Source organism: Tamandua tetradactyla, chromosome 7 (assembly GCF_023851605.1).
Source record: "Tamandua tetradactyla isolate mTamTet1 chromosome 7, mTamTet1.pri, whole genome shotgun sequence".
Classification (NCBI taxonomy): Eukaryota; Metazoa; Chordata; class Mammalia; order Pilosa; family Myrmecophagidae; genus Tamandua; species Tamandua tetradactyla.
In genome coordinates this window covers 105,076,479-105,093,998 of record NC_135333.1, presented here as the reverse complement: position 1 = coordinate 105,093,998, position 17,520 = coordinate 105,076,479, and the positions used below count along the sequence as shown (strand labels likewise).

Genomic DNA, 17,520 nt, shown 5'->3' with positions numbered 1-17,520 from the left:
GTAGTCAAACTCTATTACATAGTTCATTTGAAAAAAGTATTAAATAGTTATAATAAAGTAAACACTGAGTACTGATCTTACCAAAATTGCGATACAATTAAAATTGAGAAGATGGGGGGCGGGGAAGTTTGTGTGAGAAGGGGAGAGTGGCAGGGTAGATGAAAGAGAACTGAATATTCTTTTATGTCAGTAGATAATGCCTAAAACTGAAAAACAGTTAACTGTTAAAGACACAGCAGTAATTACTTAAAAAAACAGCTAGAATTGAAAATATTTGCCTTTGCAGAATAGACAATGGAAGGGTAGATGCTGTTTTTCATAACAAATACTGTAATATCTTTGATTTTCCTTTTAACCTCTTTTTAAAAAAATTTTTTTAATTTATTACAGTCACAATGTTGTGCCACCATCCATTACCAAAATTCTTTCATCAACTCAAACAGAAATTCTGTGCCAAATAAGCATTAACCCCCCCCCCCATATTTTTGGCTTTTGAAATTGGGAAGATGGTAGTACCGTTTACTGAAATGCCAAAAATTGGGTTTAAGGGGTGAGGTGAAGGTTTAGAGGGTATTTCAATTTCCTAGGCTGCTCCAGTAAATACCATGAAATGGTTCAAACACTGGAAATTAACATGCTTACAGTTTTGAGGCCAGGAAAATGTCCAAATCAAGGCATCATGAAGGTGATGCTTCCTTGCTGAAGATCAATTGCCATGACCCTTGAGCATTCTGCCACATGGCAAGGTGCATGGCGGTATCTTGCTGGCTGGTTTCTCCCTTCTCTTCTGGGCTTCGCTGATTTCAGTTTCTTGCTTCTGTGGCTTTCTATCTGTCTGAATTTCAATCTCTTATAAAGGACTCCCGTAAGAAGACTAAGACCCATTCTGAATGAAGTGGGTTATACCTTAACTGAAGTAACCTGATCAAAGGGTCTACTCATAATGGGTTCACGCCAACAGGACTGGAATAACTAAAAGAACATATTTTTCTGGGGTATATCCAACTCCAAACGAAGACAGATGGAATATGGGAGCAAATCAAGAGTTCCTCCTTGGGCATGAGGCATCCAAGGGAGATGTCAAGGAAGCAGTTGGCTGTTGAATCCAGAACACAAGAGAGGTCAATGTTGGAGATACTGGCTTAGGGTCATCGGCTAATCTGTGGTATTTAAAATCTTGTGAACAGATGTACATGTAGAGAAAACAGGAGGCCTAAACCACAGCCTGAAGAAATCTCAACACTCAAAGGTCAAGCAGAGAAGGAAATGCCAGCCAGGGATCAAGGAATGGCCAGTGAGGAAGGGGGGAAACAAGTTAGCAGAGAATTTCAAGAAGGGAATCAAAACCTGTGGATAAAGCTACTCAAAGATCCAACAGATAGGACAGGAATGTACCCACTGGCAACAGCAACATGCAGACCTTAAATGAAGCTGATGAAATCAATTTCAGAAGAGTGGTTGGAAAAGACAACAGATTTTAACAGATTGAAGAGTAACGAGCAACAAAGTGGCAAAAGTGCATGGACAGCAGGTAAGAGTGCTTGCCTGCCATGGCCGAGGACCCGGGTTCAATTCCTGGTGCCTGCCCATGTGAAAAAAAAAAAAATGCATGGAGATAACATTTGATAAGTTTCATTTCTTTTAAAAAGTTTTTAAAAGAAACTTTAAAAAAATACAAAATAAACACTCCCTCTCCCCGCCTCAATTATCCTTTCTTTCCCCAGGAACTTTGATTGGCTTTCTATCTCTGCAATTTGCTATTTCTAATCATCTCTTATAAGTAATGTCATACAAATTTTGCCCTTAGGTGCCTTATTTCACTGAGCATGTTTTCAAGGTTAATCTAAGTTGCAAAATGCCTCATAACTTCACTCTCTCTTATAGCCAAATAATACCCTATTATGTGTATGTATCTCATTTTGTTTATTCATTTGTTGATGGATACTTGGGTTGTTTCCAGCTTTGGGCTATTGTGATTAATGTTGCTTTAAATATTGGAATACAAGCATGTCTTTGCAATCCTGTTCACCCTTTTGGAGTATATATCTAGAACCAGGGTTGCTGGGTCAAACAGTAATTCTATAACTTTTTCAGGAACCACCATATTGCTTTCCACAGTGGCTGTACCATTTTACATTCTCACCAACAATGCACAGAGTTCCAATTTTCTTTCACATACTCTCAAACACTTGTTTCTTTCCATTTTTTTTTTGTTTGTTTTCTTGCTTTTTAAATAATAGCCATCCTTGTGTGTATGAACTGGTATCTCATGGTTTTAATTTGCATTTCCCTAATGGCTACTGATGTTCAGCATCTTTGCAGGTATTTATTGGCTATTTGTATACCTTCTTTTGAGAAATGTCTATTCAAGTCCTTGGCCCACATATTTTTTTATTATGAAATATAACATATATACCAAAAAAAGCAAAAAATTTTTTTTGGTATGGAAATATGCTCTCTTTTATTTTTTTCATCACATAGTTGCATATTCATCATCATGATCAATTCTTAGAACATCTGCATCAATTCAGAAAAAGAAATAAAAAGACAACAGAAAAAGAAATAAAACGAAAACAGAAAAAAAAAAGATTATACATACCATACACCTTACCCCTCGCTTTCATTAGCATTTCAATCTAAATTTATTTTAACATTTGTTCCCCCTCCCTATTATTTATTTTTATTTCACATGTTCTACTTGTCTGCTGACAAGGTAGGTAAAAGGAGCCTCAGACACAAGGTTTTCACAATCACACAGTCACATTATATAATCATCATCAAGAAACATGGCTACTGGAGTACAGCTCTACATTTTCAGGCAGTTCCCTCCAGCCTCTTCATTACATCTTGAATAACAAAGGTGATATCTACTTAATGCATAAGAATAACCTCCAGGATAACCTCTCCACTCTGTTTGGAATCTCTCAGCCATTGACACTTTGTCTCATTTTACTCTTCCCCCTTTTGGTCGAGAAGGTTTCCTCAATCCCTTGATGCTGAATCTCAGCTCATTCTAGGATTTCTGTCCCATGCTTCCAGGAAGGTCCACACCCCTGGGAGTCATGTCCCATGTAGACGGAGGCAGGGGGTGAGTTTGCTTGTTGTGTTGGCTGGAGAGAGAGGCCACATCTGAGCAACAAAAGAGGCTCTCTTGGGGGTGACTCTTAGGCCTAATTTTAAGTAGGCTTGACCTATCCTTTGTGGGGTTAAGTTTCATATGAACAAACCCCAAGACTGGGGGCTCAGCCTATTGCTCTGGTTGCCCCCACTGCTTGTGAGGATATCAAGAATTCAACTTGGGGAGGTTGAATTTTCCCCCGTTCTCACCATTACCCGAAGGGGACTTAAAAAGCAATAAATTTTGAAGTACATTTTAAATAGTAGTTATAGAACTGATTTCAAAGTCTGGTATGGGTTACAGTTCCACAATTTCAGGTTTTTCCTTTCAGCTGCTCCAAAACACTGGAGACTAAAAAGAAATATCAATATACTGATTCAGTATACACACTTATTTGTTATATCCTAACTTTTCTATATAACTCCGCCTTCTCCTTTGCTCCTTCTCCCATTCTTTAGGGATATTTGGTCCCCCATTCTAACGTCTTCATGTTGAAAAGGGCTGTCCACAATATGGGACAGGGGGATGTTCTTGTAGAGACTGGCACCTCTGGGTTTCAGGACTTATCTGGCCTGGTAACCATCTGAAGGCTTAAGGTTTCTGAAAAATAAATTTAGTGCATGCAACTATTATAGGATCTTAGATAGCATAGGATCTCAGAGTATTCTTTAGGGTTAACAGGAATGATATTGATTGAGTTTTGGCAAACCAAGCAAGTATCTAGCTGGAGCCTGCATAAGAGTAGCCTCCAGAATAGCCTCTCCACTCTGTTTGAATTCTCTCAGCTACTGATACTTCATTTTATTATATTTCTTTTCCCCCTTTTGCTCAGGAAGGCACTGTTGATTTCACAGTGCCAGGGCCAGGTTCATCCCTGGGAGTCATGTCCCACATTTCCAGGGAGACTCACACCCCTGGATGTCATGTCCCACATAGAGGGGAGGGTAATGATTTTACTTGCAGGGTCCAACTTAGAGAGAGAGGCCACATCTAAGAAACAAAAGACATTCTCTGGAAGGAACTTCTAGGCAAAATTATAGGTAAGTTTAACTTCTCAGCTACAGAAATAAGTTTCATAAGAGCAAGCCTCAAGATCAGGGGCTTGGCCTATTAACTTGGGAGTCTCTAGCATTTGAGAGAGTATCAAAGGTTTCCCAGGTGGGAAAATTTAATAGTGCCATAATTTTTCTCCAGTACCTCAAGGAACTTTGCCTATACTTTTTAATTATCTGCCCAACATACTCTGGGATATATCCACTGTGCCCATACTTTAATTGCACTGTCCTATTGTAATTGTTGTAATATAAACATCCTTTACATATTCTGGATATTAAACCCTTTCTGAGAGATGGTTTAAAACCATTTCTTCCATTCTATAGCTTGTCTACATTTGAGAAGTTATGCTTTAAAAGGGGAAAGATAAAGGGGGTGAGAGATGGAGAGGGATATTAGAGCCCAGCAAGATGTCTAGTTTTTTATTTTTAAGACAGACTTACCAGAGCATTAATTCATTCATTCATTCAGTCTTTCACTACATATTTACTCAGCACCCAGAACAATCTTCTTTGGACCTTACAAACTAGTAGGGGACACAGGCAATAAACAAACACAATGTCTGATGAACAGAAGGGCAAACTGAGATGTATACATAGGATGGCATACCAATCAGCTGCAAAAAGAAATGAATTCACAAGACATACAACTAGGTAAATGAATCTTGAGGATATTGTGTTGAGTGAAATAAGCCAGAAACAAAAGGACAGATATTGTATATAGTCTCTCTAACAAAAACTAACTATAATGAGCAAACTCTGAGAACTGAATCTGAGAGCACAGGTTATCAGGGGACTAGTACGTGGGCAGAGATTGGGCAACTGATTAAATAGTACAGAATGTTCAATAAGGCTCAATTGGAAAGGTTCCTAGATAAAAAGCTCTTAAAGCAGTCACATTTATTCCTGAGTTTTAACTGTGTTATTTCTACATTCAGAGATACTATGCTCTTTGTGTATAACCTGACAGTTCCCTGGAACTTTGGGTATCTGCGTGACACCTGAGGTTCAGATTTAGAGTTCCACAGTTATAAAAGTCAGTATTATCCCAAAGAGCAACTGTTAGAGAAGCTGAAAAAGAGATCAGACTTCAATTAGAGTATGAATGACACAGAACTGGTTAGGACCAAGGTAAATCAGACTACAGGGTAGAGGATGATATTGTCTGTATTTTAAAACTTCAACTTAGTGTGAGACCCAAGGAGGATACGTTTATTTTGTCCAAAATTTAAATTTTCTGTAGCATACTAGCTAATTAACCTGTCTGGTCAGTTTACTTAAACAACCTAATCACATGGAATCTATGATAAGGAATGAGATATTGCTATTCTGTACAGGTTAATGCAATGCCCTGATTCATTCCAGAGTATTCTGGGTAGAAAATTAAAAAACATATTTGCAAAGTCCCCTTAACTGGGGGAAAAAAATGTAGAACTACTAAACTTCCTCATCTTGGGAATTTCTGATATTCTCTCAAGCATCAACCCCAGAGAATCTCTTTTGTTGCTTACATGTGGCCAAATCTGCAAATAAACTCACTACCCTCCCCACTACATGGGACATGACTCCCAGGGGTGTACGTCTCCCTGGCAACATTGAACATGACTGGTAGGGATGAGCCAGGCCCTGACATCATGGAATTGAGAATGCCTTCTTGACTAAAATGGGGCTAAATAGGGTTAAGAAATGAAACAAAATAAAGTTTCAGTGGCTAAGAGACTTCAACTAGAGCTAAGGGGTCATTCTGGAAGTTACTCTTCTACAACTTTCAGTCAGATTTTGCCAATTGCCATAGTAGGACCAACCAACAGTATTCCTGAAAACCCTAAAGAATATCCTGGGTCGTAGCTAAGACTTTATAAAAGTTTCCCTTAGTAAGTTTAATTTTTCAGACGCTTAAGACCTCAGTCTGTTCCTATGCCAGACAAGACTGAAACCCAGAGGTACCACTGTCTACACAACTATCAACCAGTTTCATTCCCTTACACCATAAGGTCAGCACCCCTTTCTAGCATTAAGAAGTTAAAATGGTCATTGCCCAGATACCCCTGACGACTGAGAAAAAGACCAAATGAGAAGGAGGAGGTATGACTGAGAAATTAGGAATTAACAACTGATTATGACTACTGAGTCATTATACAGATCTTTCTTTTTAGTTTCTAGTGTATTCTAATAACCAGAAGTAAATACTCGAAATTGTTGAACTGTAATCCAATAGCCTTGATCAGTCAACCCCTTTGCAGTCAGCCCCCTCCCCTTATTTCCATGCCCTGGAACCATGATTATATAACTATATAGTTTTTATCCGGTGACCATGTGACTGTAGAAATCTTGCAACTGACACTCCTTTTTTCGAGCATATGGGTAGATGAATAATAAAATAAAGGCATGCATGAAAATTACAATAATTACAATAATAGATCAGGAATATAGTGAAAAAACACCCCGATGTAAACTATGCATAGCAGTTATAGTAATACTTTAATAATCTTTCATCAATTGTAACAAACGCGCCTACTAATAAAAACAAAATTACAAAAAAGTATCTAATCAATTACAACAAATTTCCCACATCGAGGCAGGTGTTGGTGGTGGGGTGGTATATGGGAATCCTGTATTTTACCCATGATTGTTCTAGAAACCCACAACTTCTCTAATAAAAAAAATTTTTTTAATTAAAAAAAAATGAGACAGGTTCATTTCCCGGAGCCTGCCTATGTAAAAAAACAAACAAACAAACAAAACATATATATGTTATATACATCAGGAAGTGATCGCTTTAGAACTAAATGTGATCGCTTTAGAACTTTAGAACTAATGAGGTGCAGGAGCCAGCATTCTCAAAGAGGAAGGGTTTGTAAGGTTCAGGGATGTGGAGAGGAAGATAGGGACACTGTTAGGTGAAGGGACGCTAGGAATCCAGTGGGGCTGACACAGCCAGGCAGGCAGAGGGTAAAAGTGAGGACAGAGCCCAGCAGTAGGAGCCTCACAGTATGTGGCTGGGGTTTGGGATCTCAGACAGCTTGTAAAGAAGCCACTACAGTGAGTATGAGGGTATAAGACAGGAGGGTTACTCCGGCCGTTGTATGAATTAGAGACCGTGAGAGGCAAGCCTGGAAGAAGGAAGATGACTCAGGAAGTGACTGCAGAAGTCCAGGCAAGATATGGTCTGGGTTTAATTACGGGGATGGGAGATTAGGAGAGCTTGGATTGGGGATGGTACTAACAGATCTGATACAAATGGTGAGAGAAAAGGGCAGCTGCATGCTTCAGTCTGGGGCCTCAGCAACTGGGTGGAGTTAATGCGGAAATGGAGAGCAATGGACTCCTTAGAAAAGGAATTAAGAACGTGGCTTTGGGCTTGTAAAGTTTGAGATGTGCATTCGACTATCAAGTGAAGAGGCTGAAACAAGCAGCTGAAAAGAAGGGAGAGGTAGGGACTGGAGATAAGTATGTGGATGTCATCGACATACGGATGGTGTTTAAGGCCCTGGAAATGAAGGAGATCACCTAAGGAGTGAGCCAAGAGTTCAGAGAAGTAAGCCCTGAGCCCTCCAAAGTTTAGAGGCCAGGAAGAGGAGGACAAGGATACAGGAGAAGAAACTGAGAAAGAAGAAGTGAGTTGTGACCAGAATCAAGATGGAGCAACATCAGGGAAACCAAATGAAAAAAAACACTTTCAGGAAGGAGGGAGTAGCCAACTCTGCCTGGTCCTGCTGAGATAAACATGTGCGCCCTGAGAAAGCACCAGGGCTGACTCATGATGAATAAACAATGATCTGAGATAACATTCCTCAACCATAAGTATATTTGGGTTACTTAATAATCTACAATGGTCACCCTCAGTTCATGTAGAACACCAACTCTCTGTTCCCGCAAATGCAGCATCACGGGGCATAACCTCCTTCAGGATTCTCCCAAGAAGTAACCCCAGAGATCCCCACATTGTTGAACAGAAAAGACTCTAATGGATAGACCTGAAAAATAGAGAAGCAGACCAGTGCTCACAGCAGAGACAGCAACATTTGCTAGGGCAGGACAAAACTCTGCTCCAGGTTTCTGCATTTTTCCAACCCACACCCTGTTAAAGGAAAATTACAGTAATTATTGCCTCCATTTTATACAGTCACTGAAATGGAGAAGATCTGCCATCCTTTTTGCAACTTCTCATTACTAACTGTTCCTTATCACTATTTTCCCCACTATTTTTTTAAGTCAGGTTTATTTAAGTATGCAGTTTGATGAGGTTTGGTGAAGGTATACTTTCTTGCAACCTCCAATCACAATTAGGATATAGAGTATTTCTATCACTCCAGAAAAATTCCTCCTGTCCCTTTGCAGTTAGCCCCCTCCCCTCATTTCCACCCCTTGGAATCAATGATCCAATTCCTGTCCTACAGTTTTGCTTTTTCCAGAATGTCATACAAACAGAATCGAATAATAAGCAGCCTTTCACATATGGCATCTTTCACTTAGTATAATGAATCTTGAGACCCATTCATGTTTTTGTCCATATCAGTAAGATGTTTCATCTTGCTGCTGAGTGGTATCCCACTGTATGGATGCACCACAGTTTATTCACTTACCAATCGATGAAAATTTGTGTAGTTTCCAGTTTTGCGCTATCATGAATAAAACCACTATAAATTTTGGCAAAAATGTCTTATGTGGACACATGTTCATTTCTCTTAGGTCAACACCTAGGATGGGAACTGTTGGGTAATATTCCATTTAGCTTTTGACCACGAATAATAGCTAACATTTACGGAACACTAGCTTTGCATCCGAAAATGCTGAAAGCTCTTTATATGCCTGTCATTCAATTCTTCAAACAGCTATCAAGAAGTTATTATTGTTCCTATTTTACTGATGGGGTCCAAAGAGATTAGGTGACTTTCCTAAAATCACATGCTAATGGGTAGCAGGACCAGGATTCAAATACAGGAATCTAATGGCAAAGTGTGAATTATCAACCAGTTTGCATTGCTGCTTCACTCAAAACAAATGCATGATTTCTGAGTGGCAAATCACAAAAAATTCTACTTGACACTATATTATGTTTGACTAAAATAAGCTAGCTATTTCTTTCCTCCCTTTATATATCATGGCTATGCAAGACTTGTCTGTGGTATTCTCCAAGAGTCATCACAATAACATGTTATTTGGAAATCAGAAATATTTCCAACTGTTTCACAGAAGTTTACAAACATTAACTTAATGGCGTCTAGCAACAACACTAAGGGAAGCAAACATTGGCCCCCTGCTGCCAGACTTGGAAATACTCCTGGTTAAAAACATATCACTTCTGGGAACTTCTCCACATTCAAGAAATAAGAGATGACATTCAGGGGGAAAACACAGGGACTTTGAAATCAGACATAACGGGATTCAAATTTTGGCTCTGCTCCCTACTGGACAGGTGTGTATATATCATCTGGCATGTAAAAAATAATGTGAATAAACCCTGATTTGCAGGATAGTTATAAAGATTCAGTGGTATAACATGAGTGAAAAACACTGAGTTTTACATATTAATAGACCCCTTCCTTGCTCTCTCTCCTTCTCTTACTGCTGAGACTCTGGAGTTAGTATGAGAGAAGTTGCTTGGAACTTTATTGGTTTACTACATTTTTCATCCAGCTGGCAGCAAAGGAAAGACTGGACAGAGGTAGTTCTTTGAAATGTCCTATTTTATGCCTTAAAAATCATGTAAACATTGCATTTTATTCCACAACATAATCAAAATTATTTTAATATAAAGATGTTTTACATTTATGTCCAGCTAGATTATTTAGCCTTCTTCTGAATTTTTAAAAAATATTTGTTTCAGGAATATTTTCTCTGATAGACAGTGACTTTACTTACTGTCTACCACACCTGGGATAGGAAGGCTCTTGATTATAAAGCATGAACCTAAGACTTTTAAAAATGATTCCACACACCCTGGAATCTCTCCTGTCTACAACATCTTAACATTCTGGGGTCTATCTTACAATACAGTCAGTTTGCAGTCTTGGCTCAAAAATTTTTTTAACTCTGAATTCTCTAATCGGAAACAGGCTTTCTAACATCTCTATAAGGAACCTCTTGGCCACCTGGAAGCCACAGAGAGACTGACTGCAGGCTATTTTTTGAGATAAATCCAATATCTTTAAGAGTAAGTATAAATACTGCAATTCTGAAAGGTTTCTCAAATAAAAATAAGACATTGGCCAACCATGATCTGAAGTAAACTTCTGGATGAAAAAGGAGATTGATTTTTTTTAATCATTTGAAAAGACTTGACTTAAACTTATTAATCCAAGGAAACCAAGGATTTAATTCAGCCACCTTAATGGAACATGACTGAGCAGAGTTATGTATACAGTACAATAAAGGAAATAACTAGGTCCTTAAAACATATTTCCATGTAATAACTATTTTCATCAGAAAAGTTTTTGTCTTAAGGTAATGTCACCTGCTCCCTTTGACTTATACCATAAATACACTTGTAAGTATATTAATCCAAGCTCCCTGTATGTTGTAAATAACCTGAGGAACACATTAAGATCACCAAAATATTTTCATTAGTTTGTCATCAAAATTATCCTTGTTGAATTTTTTTTTTGGCCAAAACTCTTTCTCCTGGAAGACTGAGCTGGGATGTCCTTCTTGGTTATGAAATCCTCATCCACAGTACAGGGGGCGTAGGCAGGTAAGAAATAGCATTTGCTTTTAAGAAGCTAGCTTAAAAGAATGAACTATTTTTAGTAATCCACATGGACTAAATGACACATAAAAAGTTAGGGGCTAAAATTCAACACTATTATCTGGGACCCTACTACATGCCAGCGTAGGAAGATATGCACCCTAACCTCCTGGCGCTGACAGTCCGGGGGGAGTGGGAAATAAGGGGGTTATATGAACATAAAGACAAGGGCATCTTACCCAGACCAGATGAGTGGAGAGTGTGGGGAGTCAGAAAAGGCCTCTTGGAGGCAGGAACGTCACCTAAAGAATGAGGAGGCATCAATGAACATGTTAGACAAATATAAGGGAGTGATTTTAGTCAAGAGAATGGCCACCTGGAGGCAAGTAGATCTGAGTCCCAGATCTGCCTCTGCAACAACCAGGGTGTGACCTTGAGGAAGCCAGCTGACCTTTCTAGTTCTTATTTTACCCCATCTGTGATATGGGATGGTTGGATTACGCTGATGGATTTTATCCTTTGCTGTGCATCAGAATCACCTGGAAGCATTCTAAATATACAGGCTTACTCCCCCAGAATTGCAATTTCAATTGATTGGGCACTAATGTTTCTTTTAAAGGCTCTCCAAGTGATGCTAACATGAACTAGGGCTGAGAACTTCTGAATGAGATGATTTCTCAAGTTTCTATTGACATTTTAGGTCAGTGGTTCTCAACCCTAGATGCACATTTAAAAATCCCAGCATAGGCCCCACCCTAATCAAGAAGGGGAAATGAGATGATCTAGAGTTCTGTCTCCCCACAGAAACTTTGACCAACAAGCAAGAATTGTCAGAAGCATCTTTCTCAGAGCTCCAAAACATAGATGAAGGACTGTAGTAACAGGGTGACCACCAAATCAAGAAAGACCACTTAAACCAACAGAATCTCAGTGCACCATGGCAGGATCCTCCTGCACCCCTCACCAGCTCTGCACTCCTGGGGCTGATTTTTAGTCTCAAAGAGAGCAGAGTAATCATCCTGAACATACTGGAAGGATGTATGCTGGTTCAATCTGGTGGTGACCTGAGGAACTTGCCATCCCAGAACTTGCCTAGCATGTGGAAGGCAGTTCACAGAGCTCTCCTACAGAACGCTATGGGAGAGCAGCCAAGTAGCCGCTAGAGCAAGGGATTGCTGGCTGTGGACGTACAGGGCAGTGCCCGGGGCCATGAGGGACTGTGAGGGACCATGGGGGACATGAAGAAACATTTGTGAGGGAACAGGGGTAAATCAGAACCATGTAAATAAGGGAGCTCCTAGTCCCACACTCACAGAAAGGATCAGCAAGACCCCTACACTCCAGCCTGGAGCCATTCTCTAAATTCATTGTAAAATAAACTAGAAGGAGAACACTTCCACAGATCAATCTGCAAAGACTGAGAAAGGTCGTTTCTTTTTATCCTTTTTTTTCCCCCTCTCTCTCTATTAGCTTTGGGCATTCAAGGAAAGCTCTGTCATAACACTAGCTGGATACAGGCTCAAGGAACAGATCTCTCTGAGTCTAAATTCCACATTAAAATCAAACTGTCCAAGTTTCAACAAAAGGTTACAAAACACACAAACAAGCAGGAAGTGAAAGCCCAGGCAAAGGAGACAATTAAAGCGTTAGAAACTATCAATGAAGAAGACCGGACTTGGGACATACCAAAGACTTTTTTAAAAAAAAATGGTTCTAAATATGTTCAGAGAGCTAAAGGAAAACATGGACAAACAATCAAAGTACATTAAGAAAATAGATGAACACAAAAAGATTATCAATAGAGAGAGGGAAATTATGAAAAGGAACCGAACGGAGTTGAAAATCACAGTAAAAAAATTATAAGTTCCTAAAGGGGTTTAACAGCAGATTGGAGCTGACAGAAGAAAGAGGAAGAAAACTTAAGACAACTGAAATCATCTGGTCTGAGGAGCAGAAAGAAGAAAGAATGAAGAAAAGTGGACAGAGCCTAAGGAACTGATGGGACACCGTCAAGTGTACCAATATACCCACTGAGGGAGTGCCAGAAGAAAAAGTAAGAGAGAAAGGGACAAAGAAGTCACACAGAAATAAAGGGTGAAAACTTCCCAAATTTAACCAAAGATGTTACGAACACATCCAATATGCCTAACAAATTCCAAACAGGATAAACCTAAATATACTCATGGCATATAATACACTGTCAAATGGCAAAAGATAAAGAGAGAATTCTGAAAGCTGCAAGAGAGAACCAGGGTTCTGGATAAGAATTAAGTACTGAGTTCTCATCTGAAACCATGGAGATAAGAAGGCAATGGGATAACTTATTTAAAGTACAGAAATTAAGACACTTCCAGATAAACAAAAGCTAAGGCAGTTTGTCACCACTAGAATGGTCCTACAAGAAATGCTAACGAGCCTTTTGCAGGTTGAAAGGAAAGGACAATAGATCAAGGCTGCATGAAAAATTAAAGATTTCAAAAAATTAAAGTTCTCCAGTGAGGGTAATGACATGGGTAAATATAAATGCCAGTACTGTTGTATTGCAGTTTATAACTCCACTTACTACATTTTATAGGATCTAAAAAGTAAAAGCATAAAATGTAATGATAAATCATTATTTTGGGACTCGTAAAATTACGTTAGAAGAAATGTAATTTTTGATAAGAACTACATAAAGATATCAGGAGGGCAGGGTACAGGAACATAGGTTGTATTCTATTGCAGATAAGTTGGTTTCAAAACAAACAAGATTGTTGCAGATTTAAGATGCTCTACTTAAGCCCCATAGTAACTTTATAAAGAAAATATGGGAAAAGATGTAAACTCATAGAAACAGAAATTAGAGTACAGTTTGTCAGGGGCAGGGAAGTAAGGAGAACGGGGGAATTAATGCATAATGGGCTTAGGTTTCTGTTTGAGGAGATGGGAAAGTTTCAAGAATGGAAGGTGGTGAGGGTATCATAATATTATGAATATGATTAAACACATTGAATGGTAAGCTTAAGAGTAGTTGAGATGGGAAAATTTAAGTTGTATATGTGTTCTCACAATTTAAAAAAAAGAGCAACTAAAGAGACAATGATAATTAGATGCAATGCGTGATCCTGGATGGAATCTAGCAAGAAAGGTAAAGGCTCAAGTGACATTTTTGGAACATGTGAAAAACTTAGAATATAGACTTGAAGCTTTATATCAACGTTAAATTTCTTTAACTTGATAAGGTGGCTACATAAGTGAATATCTTTGTTCTTAGGAAATGTACACGCCAGTGTTAAGTGCTCAAGGAGCACAATGCGTACAACTACACTTGAGTATTCAGAAAATGGACTGACAGGCAAGAATGCTTGCCTGCCATGCCAGAGGACCCGGGTTCGATTCCTGATGCCTGCCCATGTAAAAAAAAAAAAGAAGTATAAAAGAAAGTGGATTGACAGACGGATGAGTGGATGGATAGAATGATAAAGCAAATGAGGCAAAATATTAAAATTGGGGGATCTGGGTATCTGGATGGGGGTGGGTACAGTTATGTTGAAGTTCTCTGTATAGGGTACTATTTTTGTAAATGACCTGTATGTTTGAAGGTATTTCAAAATTGAAGGTTAAAACAAACAAAATCCCGGAATTTCTGTGGGTGGGACCCAGGCATAAGTATTTTTAAAGTTCTCCAGCAGATTCCAGTGTGCAGTCAAGGTGACCAGCCACCATTCCAGGCCCTCTTAATATTTCCCTTCCTATCATGGCCAATGAAGGGGGGAGAGCAAGAATGGAGAAGCTCATGATTTCCTCCCTCCCCCATTCCTTATGTCAAAGTAAAAAGAAAATGGAATACCAAAGGCTTCTGATGGATTTTTAATGGGGCTGTACCACACACTAGGGTTGATGTTATGCATATACATGATTCAAGTTGATGCATGACAGGTGGGAAATGCCCATTCCAAAATGATCTCAGTTCTAAATATAAAACTCAATAGAATACTTCTATAAAATGGCTCCATGGGGCGTTCCCTGCAATACTTTTACTTAGAACGTGATTTGCATGGTTGACTGTAATATGAACATTACATTCTCCACCCCTGAGGTTACTCAAATCCACTTATTAGGCAATGGTGAACTAAACAAACAGTAATTAGAAACACTCCAAACTGCCTTTTAAATCTGTTGCTAAATTAATGTTTTTCCTACACCAAAGCCCATACACACAGCATGTCCACAGGCATCAGGAAACCAAAGCCTCAGAAATATTTACATTAATAAGGGCATTAGCTACCTCTGAGCCATCACATTGGACTCTACAGGGAAGTAAGGGCCTCTTTGGAAGAGGACCTTTCATTACTGTTAGTTCTCACATCTGAGTAAATAAAGGGCTGCCCACATGTGGTTAGAAATCCCAGGTGAAAATGAGCTCTCTGGGGGTCTGGAAATGAAGAACTCCTCTGATACACGGCCTCATTTCCTGAAATGAGTCAGAAATGAAAGTAATTCTTCAGGAAAGAACATCTGTACCGTGCCACAGTTTATAAAATAATGCCAGATGATACCTGTGGCTGAGAGGCTGGGCCTGGGGAGGAGGAGAGAGGGCCTGGAAACCACACTGAGCCCTGGCCTCTGCCCAGCACTTACTTTCAGAGCTGCCGCCATGAGCCTGGAGGGTCTGCAAAGCCAGTGGGGGTGGGGGTGGGGGTGGGGGGCTGGGCTGTAAATCTTAGCAGCGAAACCGCTCACATTCCATTAGAAAGCTGGCTCCTCTCCAAAGGGTGGAGGCCGCCAGACAGGATTCATGTGCTGTCAAGAGCAAGGGAACAGCAATTCTTATAAGAAAAACTGTTTAACTTAACTGAAAATGGCATATATGCCAGTTAATGATTCAGACAGAGCTTTCTTAGGAAGGGGAACTGTGGAGTGATGGCCTCAGGCCTCCAAGGGAAGGGCATACTGACAAATGATCAAGAATTAGAGGATAACAAAGACTAAAATACCGTTCACAAAACTACTCTAGTAAGGAACAATGAATGGGAGCGTGAAAAACCAAGGCTGTTTTCACCAGAATCAGGGCCGGTAATTAGGTAGGTTCATCACTGTTCCTTCCGTCTTGGATTTTTAAAATGAAAAATCCAATTCCCTTCTTTCTTAATTGAAAAGAAAGCACTGAAAAAGTGCCCACTAATAAGCAACTAATCAAATTAAAATCTTATACATACACAATGGAATACCATGTAACCATTTAAAAGATGGTTTATCTGTGTGTGCAGATACTAAGAAATCTGTACATTGATACATTTAAAAAATGCACAATCCTCTTGTGTAAATACTTGTAAATAAGTGGGCTTTGTACAGAAAAGGGGGCCTGGGAGGGAGTGTTATTTTTCTTTTTATACCTTTCAATGCTGATTGAATGATCTTTTTTACGTACCTGCCCCCACCTACTTTTAATGACAATGGACATTAACTGTATGGGGCTATTTTTGGTTTCTTCTTTAAACTAGTCTCTACATATATAACTTAAAACAAATATATGTTATTTTAAGTAGATAAATAGAGGGATGTAATTCACCATAACAGAGCTGGGCACCCACAAAGGGGGCAAAAGTTCACTGTGTCTGCTACACACTACGCAGCCTCATTTGCCATGCAAAGAAGAAATTGGGGTTTAAGGAAATTCTGACTAAATTAGGATTATTCCATTAAGTGGCTTGAGACAAGACTAGAACAGGTTTTCTATCTCCTCATTTGGGACTCTTTCTGCTCATACCAGTTATCTTTTTGATATTTCTAACAAATCCCAAAACTCTAAGGACTAGAGTCCAGGACATTTTATATATTTGTGCCTTTTAAGGCTTAGCTTAACTCCTATGCTGATAATTAATGAAGAGAAGGTTTTCATAGCAATATCATTAATTCAATACTAACAACATAAAAGACCGATACAAGGGTTAAAAAATTTTTCAGAGAAACAAACTATATGCTGTATTTGTGGCCAATCACATTTTTTATACAATTTTACTGCATGTGGTCTCAGACACAATGTAATAATATATCAAAAGAAGCACAGTATGCCAAGGTCTAAATTTCTTTATGAAATTTTACAGATTTTTACAGATAATTCTCCCTTTAATAACTAGAGCTTGGAGATCCAAAGATGCATAAACTCATAGACTCTGACCAACCTTTCACCCAGAAAAGGATAAGAATCAGGCACACGAAAGAAGATCAAACCTGAAAGGTAAATATTTGGTCAAGGCAGCTAGAGGCATTCAGGGGAAAGTAGAATCACTTTTGCCTTGAATGGGTTAGGGAAGTTTCATCAAGGGAGCAGGCTCTATGCCAGCTCAGGATTAGAAAGCGAAAGGTTAAGGGAAGGAGATATATGTCCGCGCCTGATACAAACATTCTGAAGGTAAGAACTACACACCTAAGAGCCTAACAGAGGGCCTGGCAAATAGCAGAGCTCTGTCAGTGCTGGAGCCAGAAAAACAGGCGAAAAAGTACACATAATGTTCATGTGAGGGTAAGTCTGTAGTGTCGAGTTCTTCTAAGGAAGTTATGGGATGCAACATTAAAGTTGGGGCCAACCTGTAGATACACTGAAGTCTGAGCTTCATCTATGCACTATGGTATCTATGAAGGTGTTTCTACAGAGAATATTACAGAGAACAAGGATGGTA

At 39.1% G+C, this 17,520-nt stretch overlaps 1 protein-coding gene across 2 annotated transcripts in view; it reads right to left on the bottom strand.

Annotated features, from left to right (window-relative positions):
* The window catches only part of ANO6 (anoctamin 6), a 260,323-nt gene that overhangs the window by 192,783 nt on the left and 50,020 nt on the right, over positions 1–17,520 (bottom strand). Inside the window, exon 2 of one of the 2 annotated variants that reach the window (XM_077170647.1) lies at positions 11,098–11,160. The exons of the other annotated variant lie outside the window; for it this stretch is intronic. Within the exon in view, the coding sequence (XP_077026762.1) occupies positions 11,098–11,160 (63 nt within the window). The remainder of the gene's footprint in view (positions 1–11,097; positions 11,161–17,520) is intronic. 2 annotated transcript variants of the gene reach the window in all.